This window comes from Oncorhynchus gorbuscha, linkage group LG02 (assembly GCF_021184085.1).
Source record: "Oncorhynchus gorbuscha isolate QuinsamMale2020 ecotype Even-year linkage group LG02, OgorEven_v1.0, whole genome shotgun sequence".
NCBI classification, from domain to species: Eukaryota; Metazoa; Chordata; class Actinopteri; order Salmoniformes; family Salmonidae; genus Oncorhynchus; species Oncorhynchus gorbuscha.
The window spans coordinates 4130855-4147862 of record NC_060174.1 but is presented as its reverse complement, the minus strand read 5'-3'; the positions used below and the strand labels follow the sequence as shown (position 1 = coordinate 4147862).

General features: G+C 47.6%; 1 protein-coding gene across 1 annotated transcript in view; it reads left to right on the top strand.

Moving 5' to 3' along the window:
• LOC123991057 (ras-related protein Rab-6B) overlaps positions 1-17008 on the top strand; it is a 217057-nt gene that overhangs the window by 165664 nt on the left and 34385 nt on the right. The window contains exon 6 of the mRNA XM_046292220.1: positions 11060-11153. Within this exon, the coding sequence (XP_046148176.1) occupies positions 11060-11153 (94 nt within the window). The remainder of the gene's footprint in view (positions 1-11059; positions 11154-17008) is intronic.

Here is a 17008-nt window from a genome sequence, read left to right as displayed (position 1 = left end):
GGACAGGGATAGGACAGGGATTAGATCAGGCTGTAGGACAGGGATTAGATCAGGCTGTAGGACAGGGATTAGATCAGGCTGTAGGACAGGGATTAGATCAGGCTGTAGTAAAGGGATTATATCAGGCTGTAGGACAGGGATGTTGACATGGTGTGTTGACATGGTGTGTTGACATGGTGCAGTGTGTTGACATGGTGTGTTGACATGGTGCAGTGTGTTGACATGGTGTGTTGACATGGTGTGTTGACATGGTGCAATGTGTTGACATGGTGCAGTGTGTTGACATGGTGCAGTGTGTTGACATGGTGTGTTGACATGGTGCAGTGTGTTGACATGGTGTGTTGACATGGTGCAGTGTGTTGACATGGTGTGTTGACATGGTGTGTTGACATGGTGCAGTGTGTTGACATGGTGTGTTGACATGGTGTGTTGACATGGTGTGTTGACATGGTGCAGTGTGTTGACATGGTGCAGTGTGTTGAGGCTGGTGTGTTGACATGGTGCAGTGTGTTGACATGGTGTGTTGACATGGTGTGTTGACATGGTGCAGTGTGTTGACATGGTGTGTTGACATGGTGTGTTGACATGGTGCAGTGTGTTGACATGGTGTGTTGACATGGTGTGTTGACATGGTGCAGTGTGTTGACATGGTGCAGTGTGTTGACATGGTGTGTTGACATGGTGCAGTGTGTTGACATGGTGCAGTGTGTTGACATGGTGCAGTGTGTTGACATGGTGCAGTGTGTTGACATGGTGCAGTGTGTTGACATGGTGCAGTGTGTTGACATGGTGTGTTGACATGGTGTGTTGACATGGTGCAGTGTGTTGACATGGTGCAGTGTGTTGACATGGTGTGTTGACATGGTGCAGTGTGTTGACATGGTGCAGTGTGTTGACATGGTGTGTTGACATGGTGCAGTGTGTTGACATGGTGCAGTGTGTTGACATGGTGTGTTGACATGGTGTGTTGACATGGTGCAATGTGTTGACATGGTGCAGTGTGTTGACATGGTGCAGTGTGTTGACATGGTGCAGTGTGTTGACATGGTGCAGTGTGTTGACATGGTGCAGTGTGTTGACATGGTGCAGTGTGTTGAGATGCTTCCAAACCCAAAATGACATAAACAATCAACATTATCAAAATACATTTCATTTTCAATCAACTGATTTCAATTTTTCTGTTCTATTTTGTAGGTTACAGTCTGTAATCTGTCGCAATATATTTCATGATGTGCCAAATCGGTGATATAGTGCATTTAGAGTAAACCGCCTCAATGTTTGTTGCTTTCGGTGGTAATATCTCTCTAGAAGCTGATCCGTGGTCAGTATTATAAAATATTATTGAGCCCATTTTAAGGAAAGATTTGAAGAGAGAAAGCTGATCCGAGATCAGCCCTCCGTTTCTTTCGATCCCTATCAGTATCGACACACGGCCCAACGACGCACCCAGTGACCGTTCTCTCGTGTGGTGTTCAGGGGAAACGCGTGTTCCGTCTTTCGGACTTTGCAGGAAAGATGGATCTTTAAAACAATAGTGAGCCTAAATTCCATCGCTATGGTAACCGGGCCTTAGCCCCGTCCCCATTTTACAGTGATGTCAGTGTGGATGATCTGTCTAGAGAACACAGTGATTGTTCTGTAGATAAGTGTTTCCTGTCTGACAGCAAGAGGCTGATTTTTTCATCTCTACTTTAAACGTTTAACCCTATACTTAAGCGGCTGGTAGAGCGTATTGACAGACAATCCATTTACAAGTTAGAGTGCCACACCGTGTTGTGTGTAAGAAAACTCAAAATCACTCACCGAAGATATTGGATAAAAGGCAGGAATTCAGTTGGTGATCAATGAATATTGCATCATTCCTGTTAGAAGAGACCTTGAAGAGTAGGAATAAGTTATTTTTTTATTTTACCTTTATTTAACCAGGCAAGTCAGTTAAGAACAAATTCTTATTTTCAATGACGGCCTGGGAACAGTGGGTTAACTGCCTGTTCAGGGGCAGAACGACAGATTCGTACCTTGTCAGCTCGGGGGTTTGAACTCGCAACCTTCAGGTTTACTAGTCCAACTCTCTAACCACTAGGTTAAATTGTTAAAATGTAAAAACCAGGCGAGTTATATGTCAGTAAAAGTATGGTGAAACAAGAATAGGGTATGAAAAATACTGTTGTGAAAATTTGATTTAATTGTTGACAAGATACTATTTTATGCAACATACATGGGTTAAACCACTTTTCATATCCACAGGGTCAATTAATAAATATTCAGTCTTGCATATAATATACATGTATTACCTCAAAATGTAGTCTGAACATGATTGAAGATCATTTGAAATTCAAGAAAAACAATTTTGGGGGGGAGACCACTTGAAAACCCATTCCCCCCTCCCTCCCCTGTCTGAATCCTCAGTTTCCCCCCTCCCTCCCCTCCCTGAATCCTCAGTTCCCCCTCCTCTGTCTGAATCCTTAGTTCCCCCTCACTCCCCTCCCTGAATCCTCAGTTCCCCCTCCCTCCCCTGTCTGAATCCTCAGTTCCCCCTCCATCCCCTCCCTGAATCGTTAGTTCCCCCTCCCTCCCCTCCCTGAATCCTCAGTTTCCCCCTCCATGAATCCTCAGTTTCCCCCTCCCTGAATCTTCAGTTTCCCACCTCCCTCCCCTCCCTGAATCCTCAGTGTCCCCCCCTACCTGAATCCTCAGTTTCCTCCCTCCCTCCACTCCCTGAATCCGCAGTTTCCCCCTCCCTGAAACCTCAGTTTCCCCCTCCCTGAATTCTCAGTTTCCCCCTCCCTGAATCCTCAGTTTCCCCCTCCCTGAATCCTCAGTTTCCCCCCCCTCCCTGAATCCTCAGTTTCCCCCCCTCCCTGAATCCTCAGTTTCCCCCTCCCTGAATCCTCAGTTTCCCCCTCCCTGAATCCTCAGTTTCCCCCCCTCCCTCCCCTCCCTGAATCCTCAGTTTCCCCCTCCCTCCCCACCCTGAATCCTCAGTTTCCCCCTCCCTCCCCTCCCTGAATCCTCAGTTTCCCTCTCCATCCCCTCCCTGAATCCTCAGTTACCCCCTCCCTCCCCTCCCTGAATCCTCAGTTCCCCCTCCCTCCCCTCCCTGAATCCTCAGTTTCTCCCCTCCCCCTGAAACCTCAGTTTCCCCTCCCATATCTGAATCCTCAGTTCCCCCCCTCCCTCCCCTCCCTGGATCCTCAGTTCCCCCTCCCTCCCCTCCTTGAATCCTCAGTTCCCCCTCCCTCCCCTCCCTGAATCGTTAGTTCCCCCCTCCCCCCTCCCTGAAACCTCAGTTTCCCCCTCCCTGAATCATCAGTTTCCCCCTCCCTGAATCCTCAGTTTCCCCCTCCCTCCCCTCCCTGAATCCTCAGTTTCCCCCTCCCTGAATCCTCAATTTCCCCCTCCCTGAATCCTCAGTGTCCCCCTCCCTGAATCCTCAGTTTCCCCCTCCCTGAATCCTCAATTTCCCCCTCCCTGAATCCTCAGTGTCCCCCTCCCTGAATCCTCAGTTTCCTCCCTCCCTCCACTCCCTGAATCCGCAGTTTCCCCCTCCCAGTTTCCTCCCTCCCTCCCCTCTTCAGTTTCCCCCTCCCCCCCCTCCCTGAATTCTCAGTTTCCCCCTCCCTGAATCCTCAGTTTCCCCCTCCCTGAATCGTCAGTTTCCCCCTCCCCCTCCCTGAATCCTCAGTTTCCCCCTCCCTGAATCCTCAGTTTCCCCCTCCCTGAATCTTCAGTTTCCCCCTCCCTGAGTCCTCAGTGTCCCCCTCCCTGAATCCTCAGTTTCCCCCTCCCTGAATCCTCAGTTTCCCCCTCCCTGAATCCTCAGTTTCCCCTTCCCTGAATCCTCAGTTTCCCCCCTCCCTGAATCCTCAGTTTCCCCCTCCCTGAATCCTCAGTGTCCCCCTCCCTGAATCCTCAGTTGCCTCCCTCCCTCCCCTCCCTGAATCCTCAGTTCCCCTTTCCATCCCCTGTCTGAATACTCAGTTTCCCCCTCCCCCCCTCCCTGAATCCTCAGTGTCCCCCTCCCTGAATCTTCAGTTTCCTCCCTCCCTCCCCTCCCTGAATCAGCAGTTTCCCCCTCCCCCCCAGTTCCCCCTCCCTGAATCATCAGTTTCCCCCTCCCTGAATCCTCAGTTTCCCCCTCCCTGAATCCTCCCCCCTCCCCCCTCCCTGAATCATCAGTTTCCCCCTCCCTGAATCATCAGTTTCCCCCTCCCTGAATCCTCAGTTTCCCCCCCCTCCCTGAATCCTCAGTTTCCCCCTCCCTGAATCCTCAGTTTCCCCCTCCCCCCTGAATCCTCATTTTCCCCCTCCCTGAATCCTCAGTTTCCCCCTCCCTGAATCCTCAGTTTCCCCCTCCCTGAATCCTCAGTTCCCCCCCCTCCCTGAATCCCTGAATCCTCAGTTTCCCCCTCCCTGAATCCTCAGTTTCCCCCTCCCTGAATCCTCATTTTCCCCCTCCCTGAATCCTCAGTTCCCCCTCCCTGAATCCTCAGTTTCCCCCTCCCTGAATCCTCAGTTCCCCCTCCCTGAATCCTCAGTTTCCCCCTCCCTGAATCCTCAGTTTCCCCCTCCCTGAATCCTCAGTTTCCCCCTCCCTGAATCCTCAGTTTCCCCCTCCCTGAATCCTCAATTGAATCTCCCCTCTACATCTGAGGAGTGTCACAAAAATGCATCATGTTTCAGTGGGAGTATCGGATGCTTGGAGAGAGTGGGAGTATCGGATGCTTGGAGAGAGTGGGAGTATCGGATGCTTGGAGAGAGTGGGAGTATCGGATGCTTGGAGAGAGTGGGAGTATCGGATGCTTGGAGAGAGTGGGAGTATCGGATGCTTGGAGAGAGTGGGAGTATCGGATGCTTGGAGAGTGGGAGTATCGGATGCTTGGAGAGAGTGGGAGTATCGGATGCTTGGAGAGAGTGGGAGTATCGGATGCTTGGAGAGAGTGGGAGTATCGGATGCTTGGAGAGAGTGGGAGTATCGGATGCTTGGAGAGAGTGGGAGTATCGGATGCTTGGAGAGAGTGGGAGTATCGGATGCTTGGAGAGAGTGGGAGTATCGGATGCTTGGAGAGAGTGGGAGTATCGGATGCTTGGAGAGAGTGGGAGTATCGGATGCTTGGAGAGAGTGGGAGTATCGCATGCTTGGAGAGAGTGCATGGGAATGGGACCTAAAAGGACATGTGCATGCATTCTGTTCAGACAGACAGTCTTAGACTGATAAAGCTGGATGCTAGGTCAAATCAAATCAAATCACATGTATTTATATAGCCCTTCGTACATCAGCTGATATCTCAAAGTGCTGTACACTTTTTAGGTGCCGCCAAAGGTTGTATGTCTCTCGTACTCTCTCTCGTACTCTCTCTCAATATTGAGATCTGTGTAGAAATGGGGGCATGATCTGATAGCATCTAAAGCTTAAAATAATCACATTAACATTAGTCTGTGTGGCTTTGACCTCACCAAATAGTAACACTACTGAATGTATGAGTGATAGCTTGATGTCCTCCCTCTGACAGAAAGACAGGATGCAGAATCCTCAGTTCCCCCATTAGTCTATGTGGCTTTGACCTCACCAAATAGTAACACTACTGAACCTATGAGTGATAGCTTGATGTCCTCCCTCTGACAGAAAGACAGGATGCAGAATGCTCTGTCTGCGTCATGAAAACTCAGCATTTGTTACAGTCTGATCCTTAATTTTGTTGATTTATTCGTCCTTTTTGCTTTTGGAAATCAGAACCCTGACAAAGCATTCAAAAAAGACAAAGATGTATGACGATGTTCCTTAGGTCAACCAAACACACAGTGGTTCTTGAGAGAAGGGGGTTTATGGGTAGAGAGCTGCCTGTCAGGACTGGTGGGGTGGGGTTTATGGGTAGAGAGCTGCCTGTCAGGACTGGTGGGGTGGGGTTTATTGGTGGGGTGGGGTTTATGGGTAGAGCGCTGCCTGTCAGGACTGGTGGGGTGGGGTTTATGGGTAGAGAGCTGCCTGTCAGGACTGGTGGGGTGGGGTTTATGGGTAGAGAGCTGCCTGTCAGGACTGGTGGGGTGGGGTTTATGGGTAGAGAGCTGCCTGTCAGGACTGGTGGGGTGGGGTTTATGGGTAGAGAGCTGCCTGTCAGGACTGGTGGGGTGGGGTTTATGGGTAGAGAGCTGCCTGTCAGGACTGGTGGGGGTGTCTAGAAAGCTGGGGGGGGGTTGGCACGGTGATAATGATAATGCTACTGTAGATTCATGTTCTTCTTCTTCTCCTTCTTCTTCTCCTTCTCCTTCTTCTCCTTCTTCTTCTTCTTCTTCACCTCCTTCTTCTCCTTCTTCTCCTTCTTCTCCTTCTTCTTCTTCTTCTTCTCCTTCTTCTCCTTCTTCTTCTTCTTCTTCTTCTTCTTCTCCTTCTTCTCCTTCTTCTTCTTCTTCACCTCCTTCTTCTCCTTCTTCTCCTTCTTCTCCTTCTTCTTCTTCTTCTTCTCCTTCTTCTCCTTCTCCTTCTTCTTCTTCTTCTTCTTCTTCACCTCCTTCTTCTTCTTCTTCTTCTTCTTCTTCTTCTCCTTCTTCTTCTTCTTCTTCTTCTTCTTCTTCTTCTTCTTCTTTTTCTGTATGCAGTGGACCTGCCAAGCCAAGCAAGTCCTATGTCTCACGACAAATATTTACCGTTGAAGTGGGAAGTTTACATACACTTGGATTGGAGTCATCAAAACTGGCTTTTCAACCACTCTACAAGTGTCTTGTTAACAAACTATAGTTTTGGCAAGTCGGTTAGGGCATCTACTTTGTCCATGACACAAGTAATTTTTCCAACAATTGTTTACAGACAGATTATTTCACTTACAATTCACTGTATCACAATTCCAGTGGGTCAGAAGTTTACAATCACTAAGTTGACTGTTCCTTTAAACGGCTTGGAAAATGTCAGAAAATGATGTCATGCCTTTAGAAGCTTCTGATAGGCTAATTGACATAATTTTATTCAATTGGAGGTGTACCTGTGGATGTATTTCAAAGCCGACCTTCAAACGCAGTGCCTCTTTACTTGACATCATGGGAAAATGAAAAGAGATCAGCCAAGACCTCAGAAAAACAATTGTAGACCTCCACAAGTCTGGTTCATCCTTGGGAGCAATTTCCAAATGCCTGAAGGTACCATGTTCATCTGTACAAACAATAGCACGCAAGTATAAACACCATGGGACCACGCAGCCGTCATACCGCTTAGGAAGGAGATGCATTCTGTCTCCTAGAGATGATGCGAAAAGTGCAAATCAATCCCAGAACAACAGCAAAGGACCTTGTGAAGATGCTGTAGGAAACAGGTACAAAGTATCTATATCCACAGTAAAACAAGTCCTATGTCGACATATCCTGAAAGGCCGCTCAGCAAGGAAGAAGCCTCTGCTCCTGAACCGCCCTAAAAAAGCCAGACTACAGTTTGCAACTGCACATGGGGACAAAGATCGTACTTTTTGGAGAAATGTCCTCTGGTTTGGCGAATCGCATCTCTGCATGTCTGGCAGACATATCAGTGTGGATGACGGATCACCACCTCAAGCTGAACCTCGGCAAGACGGAGCTGCTCTTCCTCCCGGGGAAGGACTGCCCGTTCCATGATCTCGCCATCACGGTTGACAACTCCATTGTGTCCTCCTCCCAGAGCGCTAAGAACCTTGGCGTGATCCTGGACAACACCCTGTCGTTCTCAACTAACATCAAGGCGGTGGCCCGTTCCTGTAGGTTCATGCTCTACAACATCCGCAGAGTACGACCCTGCCTCACACAGGAAGCGGCGCAGGTCCTAATCCAGGCACTTGTCATCTCATTTACATTACATTTACATTTAAGTCATTTAGCAGACGCTCTTATCCAGAGCGACTTACAAATTGGTGCATTCACCTTATGACATCCAGTGGAGTAGCCACTTTACAATAGTGCATCTAAATCTTTTAAGGGGGGGGGGGGTGAGAAGGATTACTTTATCCTATCCTAGGTATTCCTTAAAGAGGTGGGGTTTCAGGTGTCTCCGGAAGGTGGTGATTGACTCCGCTGTCCTGGCGGATGAACGCAGTGCCCTTGTTTAGGTGTAGGGCCTGATCAGAGCCTGGAGGTACTGAGGTGCCGTTCCCCTCACGGCTCCGTAGGCAAGCACCATGGTCTTGTAGCGGATGCGAGCTTCAACTGGAAGCCAGTGGAGAGAGCGGAGGAGCGGGGTGACGTGAGAGAACTTGGGAAGGTTGAACACCAGACGGGCTGCGGCGTTCTGGATGAGTTGTAGGGGTTTAATGGCACAGGCAGGGAGCCTAGGAAGGAATACCTAGGATAGGATAAAGTAATCCTTCTCACCCCCTCCCCCTTAAAAGATTTAGATGCATTATTGTAAAGTGGCTGTTCCACTGGATGTCATAAGGTGAATGCACCAATTTGTAAGTCGCTCTGGATAAGAGTGTCTGCTAAATGACTTAAATGTAAATGTAAATAAAACAAAAATATAACTGTTTGGCCATAATGACCATTGTTATGTTTGGAGGAAAAGGGGGAGGCTTACAAAACAAAGAATACCATCCCAACCATGTTGCACAGGGGTGGCAGCATCATGTTGTGGGGGTGCTTTGCTGCAGGAGGGAGCTAAACCCACTGTGTTTAAATCACAGACCATCCAGCCCAGACTGGTAGCTAAACCCACTGTGTTTAAATCACAGACCATCCAGCCCAGACTGGTAGCTAAGCCCACTGTGTTTAAATCACAGACGATCCAGCCCAGACTGGTAGCTAACCCCACTGTGTTTAAATCACAGACCAGCCAGACTGGTAGCTAAACCCACTGTGTTTAAATCACAGACCAGCCAGACTGGTAGCTAAAACCCACTGTGTTTATATGCCAGCAGCATACCACCCTGGCCAGCAGCATACCACCCTGGCCAGCAGCATACCACTCTGGCCAGCAGCATACCACCCTGGCCAGCAGCATACCACCCTGGCCAGCAGCATACCACTCTGGCCAGCAGCATACCACCCTGGCCAGCAGCATACCACTCTGGCCAGCAGCATACCACCCTGGCCAGCAGCATACCACCCTGGCCAGCAGCATACCACCCTGGCCAGCAGCATTACCACCCTGGCCAGCAGCACACCACCCTGCATACCACTGCTGGCTTGCTTCTGAAGCTAGGCAGGGTTGGTCCTGGTCAGTCCCAGAATGGGACACCAGATGCTGCTGGAAGTGGTGTTGGAGGGCCAGTAGGGGGCACTCTTTCCTCTGGTGTATCTTTTCATCCAAAAACATATTTTTAACATTTTTCAACGTCTTTTCAATGTCTTTTTCTCTGAGCTGGCTGGGTTGTGTAGTCAACCTAGCAGGACGCTGTAGTCTCCTCACCATACTGTTTGACTTTACTAGGTGTTCTTTGACAGGGCCAAGGCAAATTTAATCAGCATTTGTAAACGCTTTAGCCAGCCCGCTAATATTCAACTGTAGACCTGTCACTCGCCCTGTCCTTCCATTCTGTAGACCCCTCCTTCCATTCTGTAGACCCCTCCTTCCATTCTGTAGACCCCTCCTTCCATTCTGTAGACCCCTCCTTCCATTCTGTAGACCCCTCCTTCCATTCTGTAGACCCCTCCTTCCATTCTGTAGACCCCTCCTTCCATTCTGTAGACCCCTCCTTCCATTATGTAGACCCCTCCTTCCATTCTGTAGACCCCTCCTTCCATTCTGTAGACCCCTCCTTCCATTCTGTAGACCCCTCCTTCCATTCTGTAGACCCCTCCTTCCATTCTGTGGACCCCTCCTTCCATTCTGTAGACCCCTCCTTCCATTCTGTAGACCCCTCCTTCCATTCTGTAGACCCCTCCTTCCATTCTGTAGACCCCTCCTTCCATTCTGTAGACCCCTCCTTCCATTCTGTAGACCCCTCCTTCCATTCTGTAGACCCCACCTTCCATTCTGTAGACCCCTCCTTCCATTCTGTGGACCCCTCCTTCCATTCTGTAGACCCCTCCTTCCATTCTGTAGACCCCTCCTTCGATTATGTAGACCCCTCCTTCCATTCTGTAGACCCCCTCCTTCCATTCTGTAGACCCCTCCTTCCATTCTGTAGACCCCTCCTTCCATTCTGTGAACCCCTCCTTCCATTCTGTAGACCCCTCCTTCCATTCTGTAGACCCCTCCTTCCATTCTGTAAACCCCTCCTTCCATTCTGTGGACCCCTCCTTCCATTCTGTAGACCCCTCCTTCCATTCTGTAGACCCCTCCTTCCATTCTGTAGACCCCTCCTTCCATTCTGTAAACCCCTCCTTCCATTCTGTAGACCACTCCTTCCATTCTGTAGACCCCTCCTTCCATTCTGTAGACCCCTCCTTCCATTCTGTAGACCCCTCCTTCCATTCTGTAGACCCCTCCTTCCATTCTGTGGACCCCTCCGTCCATTCTGTAGACCCCTCCTTCCATTCTGTAGACCCCTCCTTCCATTCTGTAGACCCCTCCTTCCATTCTGTAGACCCCTCCTTCCATTCTGTAGACCCCTCCTTCCATTCTGTGGACCCCTCCTTCCATTCTGTGGACCCCTCCTTCCATTCTGTAGACCCCTCCTTCCATTCTGTAGACCCCTCCTTCCATTCTGTAGACCCCTCCTTCCATTCTGTAGACCCATCCTTCCATTCTGTGGACCTGACACTTTCCCTTTCTCACGTTCCCAGGAACTCATGCATCGACAACATTTCATAGTAATGGGCAGTAATTGATACATTTTCCGGGCCACAACACCATCAATCAGCTTCACCATAGCTTAATGAACCATGTTAGATGTGCTGGTAGGTGAGTGCTGGTAGACAGTGGTGCTACTGGCTGTGGCTTGTTGTAGTCTGTAGACTACAGTACCTCACCATTGGGCACAGCCTGGTTGAATGAACGTTGCTTCCACATCATGTGTGATGATGTTGAATCAACGTGGGAAAAAGGATTTTGATTTGCAAAATAAAGTAATCACCTGTTTGTTTATTTCCCCTGGGTCACTGCTTATTTAAGATGTTCTTCAGTCAGTGGTTTGATGTGGATTCCTGTCCTCTCCCCTCCCAGGCAGATCACCATAGAGGAAGGAGAACAGCGGGCCAAGGAGCTCAGTGTCATGTTTATTGAGACCAGCGCCAAGACAGGCTACAACGTCAAACAGGTTAGTGTTTATTGAGACCAGCGCCAAGACAGGCTACAACGTCAAACAGGTTAGTGTTTATTGAGACCAGCGTCAAGACAGGCTACAACGTCAAACAGGTTAGTGTTTATTGAGACCAGCGCCAAGACAGGCTACAACGTCAAACAGGTTAGTGTTTATTGAGACCAGCGCCAAGACAGGCTACAACGTCAAACAGGTTAGTGTTTATTGAGACCAGCGTCAAGACAGGCTACAACGTCAAACAGGTTAGTGTTTATTGAGACCAGCGTCAAGACAGGCTACAACGTCAAACAGGTTAGTGTTTATTGAGACCAGCGTCAAGACAGGCTACAACGTCAAACAGGTTAGTGTTTATTGAGACCAGCATCAAGACAGGCTACAACGTCAAACAGGTTAGTGTTTATTGAGACCAGCGCCAAGACAGGCTACAACGTCAAACAGGTTAGTGTTTATTGAGACCAGCGTCAAGACAGGCTACAACGTCAAACAGGTTAGTGTTTATTGAGACCAGCGCCAAGACAGGCTACAACGTCAAACAGGTTAGTGTTTATTGAGACCAGCGTCAAGACAGGCTACAACGTCAAACAGGTTAGTGTTTATTGAGACCAGCGTCAAGACAGGCTACAACGTCAAACAGGTTAGTGTTTATTGAGACCAGCGCCAAGACAGGCTACAACGTCAAACAGGTTAGTGTTTATTGAGACCAGCGCCAAGACAGGCTACAACGTCAAACAGGTTAGTGTTTATTGAGACCAGCGTCAAGACAGGCTACAACGTCAAACAGGTTAGTGTTTATTGAGACCAGCGTCAAGACAGGCTACAACGTCAAACAGGTTAGTGTTTATTGAGACCAGCGTCAAGACAGGCTACAACGTCAAACAGGTTAGTGTTTATTGAGACCAGCGCCAAGACAGGCTACAACGTCAAACAGGTTAGTGTTTATTGAGACCAGCGTCAAGACAGGCTACAACGTCAAACAGGTTAGTGTTTATTGAGACCAGCGCCAAGACAGGCTACAACGTCAAACAGGTTAGTGTTTATTGAGACCAGCGCCAAGACAGGCTACAACGTCAAACAGGTTAGTGTTTATTGAGACCAGCGTCAAGACAGGCTACAACGTCAAACAGGTTAGTGTTTATTGAGACCAGCGCCAAGACAGGCTACAACGTCAAACAGGTTAGTGTTTATTGAGACCAGCGTCAAGACAGGCTACAACGTCAAACAGGTTAGTGTTTATTGAGACCAGCGTCAAGACAGGCTACAACGTCAAACAGGTTAGTGTTTATTGAGACCAGCGCCAAGACAGGCTACAACGTCAAACAGGTTAGTGTTTATTGAGACCAGCGCCAAGACAGGCTACAACGTCAAACAGGTTAGTGTTTATTGAGACCAGCGTCAAGACAGGCTACAACGTCAAACAGGTTAGTGTTTATTGAGACCAGCGTCAAGACAGGCTACAACGTCAAACAGGTTAGTGTTTATTGAGACCAGCGTCAAGACAGGCTACAACGTCAAACAGGTTAGTGTTTATTGAGACCAGCGTCAAGACAGGCTACAACGTCAAACAGGTTAGTGTTTATTGAGACCAGCGCCAAGACAGGCTACAACGTCAAACAGTTTAGTGTTTATTGAGACCAGCGTCAAGACAGGCTACAACGTCAAACAGTTTAGTGTTTATTGAGACCAGCGTCAAGACAGGCTACAACGTCAAACAGGTTAGTGTTTATTGAGACCAGCGTCAAGACAGGCTACAACGTCAAACAGGTTAGTGTTTATTGAGACCAGCGCCAAGACAGGCTACAACGTCAAACAGTTTAGTGTTTATTGAGACCAGCGTCAAGACAGGCTACAACGTCAAACAGGTTAGTGTTTATTGAGACCAGCGTCAAGACAGCATGTCTGTATAATTTTGTTTCAGTGGCTCAGTCCCTCTGAGTGTCGACAACACTACATCTCCGGGTCGTATTTCTGCATGAACCACATATACTGATTATATCTGTCACTGTCAGTGCTGACAGGAAACGGTTCAGTGGCAGAGGGCATGACTTGAGTCATTTTTCCCACGACTGACTTGTCCTTTGATTTAGGAGTAATTGTAATCGAATATAGAAATGGGCTTTGGTTGGAATCAGGTCTATTACCACTAACTGCAGGATGTCAGAGAGAGCAAGACGTGAGATCGAGAGAGCTGGGTTGAGAGAGAGACGACCACTGCCTGATATCAATTAGTATTTATTTTATTTTATTTCACCTTTATTTAACCAGGTAGGCTAGTTGAGAACACCTTTATTTAACCAGGTAGGCTAGTTGAGAACACCTTTATTTAACCAGGTAGGAGGCTAGTTGAGAACACCTTTATTTAACCAGGTAGGCTAGTTGAGAACACCTTTATTTAACCAGGTAGGAGGCTAGTTGAGAACACCTTTATTTAACCAGGTAGGCTAGTTGAGAACACCTTTATTTAACCAGGTAGGCTAGTTGAGAACACCTTTATTTAACCAGGTAGGCTAGTTGAGAACACCTTTATTTAACCAGGTAGGAGGCTAGTTGAGAACACCTTTATTTAACCAGGTAGGCTAGTTGAGAACACCTTTATTTAACCAGGTAGGCTAGTTGAGAACACCTTTATTTAACCAGGTAGGCTAGTTGAGAACACCTTTATTTAACCAGGTAGGCTAGTTGAGAACACCTTTATTTAACCAGGTAGGCTAGTTGAGAACACCTTTATTTAACCAGGTAGGCTAGTTGAGAACACCTTTATTTAACCAGGTAGGCTAGTTGAGAACACCTTTATTTAACCAGGTAGGCTAGTTGAGAACACCTTTATTTAACCAGGTAGGCTAGTTGAGAACACCTTTATTTAACCAGGTAGGCTAGTTGAGAACACCTTTATTTAACCAGGTAGGCTAGTTGAGAACACCTTTATTTAACCAGGTAGGCTAGTTGAGAACACCTTTATTTAACCAGGTAGGCTAGTTGAGAACACCTTTATTTAACCAGGTAGGCTAGTTGAGAACACCTTTATTTAACCAGGTAGGCTAGTTGAGAACACCTTTATTTAACCAGGTAGGCTAGTTGAGAACACCTTTATTTAACCAGGTAGGCTAGTTGAGAACACCTTTATTTAACCAGGTAGGCTAGTTGAGAACACCTTTATTTAACCAGGTAGGCTAGTTGAGAACACCTTTATTTAACCAGGTAGGCTAGTTGAGAACACCTTTATTTAACCAGGTAGGCTAGTTGAGAACACCTTTATTTAACCAGGTAGGCTAGTTGAGAACACCTTTATTTAACCAGGTAGGCTAGTTGAGAACACCTTTATTTAACCAGGTAGGCTAGTTGAGAACACCTTTATTTAACCAGGTAGGCTAGTTGAGAACACCTTTATTTAACCAGGTAGGCAAGTTGATAACACCTTTATTTAACCAGGTAGGCTAGTTGAGAACACCTTTATTTAACCAGGTAGGCTAGTTGAGAACACCTTTATTTAACCAGGTAGGCTAGTTGAGAACACCTTTATTTAACCAGGTAGGCTAGTTGAGAACAAGTTCTCATTTGCAACTGCGACCTGGCCAAGATAAAGCATAGCAGTGTGAACAGACAACACAGAGTTACACATGGAATAAACAATTAACAAGTCAATAACACAGTAGAAAAAAAGGGGAGTCTATATACAATGTGTGTAAAAGGCATGAGGAGGTAGGCGAATAATACAATTTTGCAGATTAACACTGGAGTGATAAATGATCAGATGGTCATGTACAGGTAGAGTATCAATTGTACAAGGTTGTACCAATGGTCTATGAATGACACAGGCGAGCCAGCAGGTTTAACAGTGGGGTGTTTATCCTCTTTGTTTTATCGGTTGTGCTCTGGTCCCTTTGTTCCATTAGTGGTCCTGAAGTAATGCAGAACAATGGGTCATGTGTTTGCCTCAGTGCTGGGTGACAACGTGGTTCCCTTCACAACAATATACTGTTAGCTTGTCTTTACAAAACCCTTTATTAACTATATGGGAGGGAGGGAGGGAGGGAGGGAGGGAGGGAGGGAGGGAGGGAGGGAGGGAGGGAGGGAGGGGGAGGGAGGGAGGGAGGGAGGGAGGAGGGAGAGAGAGAGAGAGAGAGAGAGAGAGAGAGAGAGAGAGAGAGAGAGAGAGAGAGAGAGAGAGAGAGAGAGAGAGAGAGAGAGAGAGAGAGAGAGAGAGAGAGAGAGAGAGAGAGAGAGAGAGAGAGAGAGAGAGAGAGAGAGAGAGAGAGAGAGAGAGAGAGAGAGAGAGAGAGAGAGAGAGACTTACTGGGAAACGTTATGTTGTTACTGGGAAACGTTATGGTGTATGTCCCCAATGAGGCATGACTTCACAGGAGCAGAGAGTATGGCTATTGTCTAGTCCACAAATCAATAGGCTTCACAAAGGAAGTTCATTTGTTAGAAGGTGAGGGGACGGCGGAGATTTAATTAACTCTTGACTGTGTTCCAATTGGCACCCTATTCCCTATATGGTGCACTACTTTATACCAGAGCCCCTATTCCCTATATAGTACACTACTTTATACCAGAGCCCCTATTCCCTATATAGTACACTACTTTGGACCAGAGCCCCTATTCCCTATATAGTACACTACTTTATACCAGAGCCCCTATTCCCTATATAGTACACTACTTTAGACCAGAGCCCCTATTCCCTATATAGTGCACTACTTTATACCAGAGCCCCTATTCCCTATATAGTGCACTACTTTAGACCAGAGCCCCTATTCTCTATATAGTACACTACTTTAGACCAGAGTCCCTATTCCCTGTATAGTGCACTACATTTGAGCTCAAAGGGCTCTTCAGTTCTCTACCCCACTTAGACCAGGTGGACATTTAGACCAGGTGGACATTTAGACCAGGTGGACATTTAGACCAGGTCAACATTTAGACCAGGACATTTAGACCAGGACATTTAGACCTGGACATTTAGACCAGATGGACATTTAGACCAGGTGGACATTTAGACCAGGTCAACATTTAGACCAGGTGGACATTTAGACCTGGACATTTAGACCGGGTGGACATTTAGACCGGGTGGACATTTAGACCTGGTGGACATTTAGACCAGGTGGACATTTAGACCAGGTGGACATTTAGACCAGGACATTTAGACCTGGACATTTAGACCAGGTGGACATTTAGACCAGGTGGACATTTAGACCTGGTGGACATTTAGACCTGGTGGACATTTAGACCAGGTGGACATTTAGACCGGGTGGACATTTAGACCGGGTGGACATTTAGACCAGGTGGACATTTAGACCGGGTGGACATTTAGACCAGGACATTTAGACCGGGTGGACATTTAGACCAGGACATTTAGACCAGGTGGACATTTAGACCGGGTGGACATTTAGACCAGGTGGACATTTAGACCGGGTGGACATTTAGACCAGGACATTTAGACCGGGTGGACATTTAGACCAGGACATTTAGACCAGGTGGACATTTAGACCAGGTGGCCATTTAGACCAGGACATTTAGACGGGGTGGACATTTAGACCGGGACGTTTATTTAAACCAGGACATTATTTTAGATGATGTGTTAACTTGCTAAGATCATAGAAAGCATTGTGCTGCCTTATTTATACACAAGGCCTTCGACACAGATGACCATCACGTTCTCAAGGTTGAAGCAGGTGGACGGAGATGACAGATGGTGGAAGCATCTATCTCTGGTGCCAAAGGTTTTGCATGTTCTAATCCAGGGATAGAAAGTTGATTTGACCTCCCGAGTGGCGCAGCGGTCGAAGGCAACTGCAGGAGTCACTACAGACCCGGGTTCAGCGGTCTAAGGCAACTGCAGGAGTCACTACAGACCC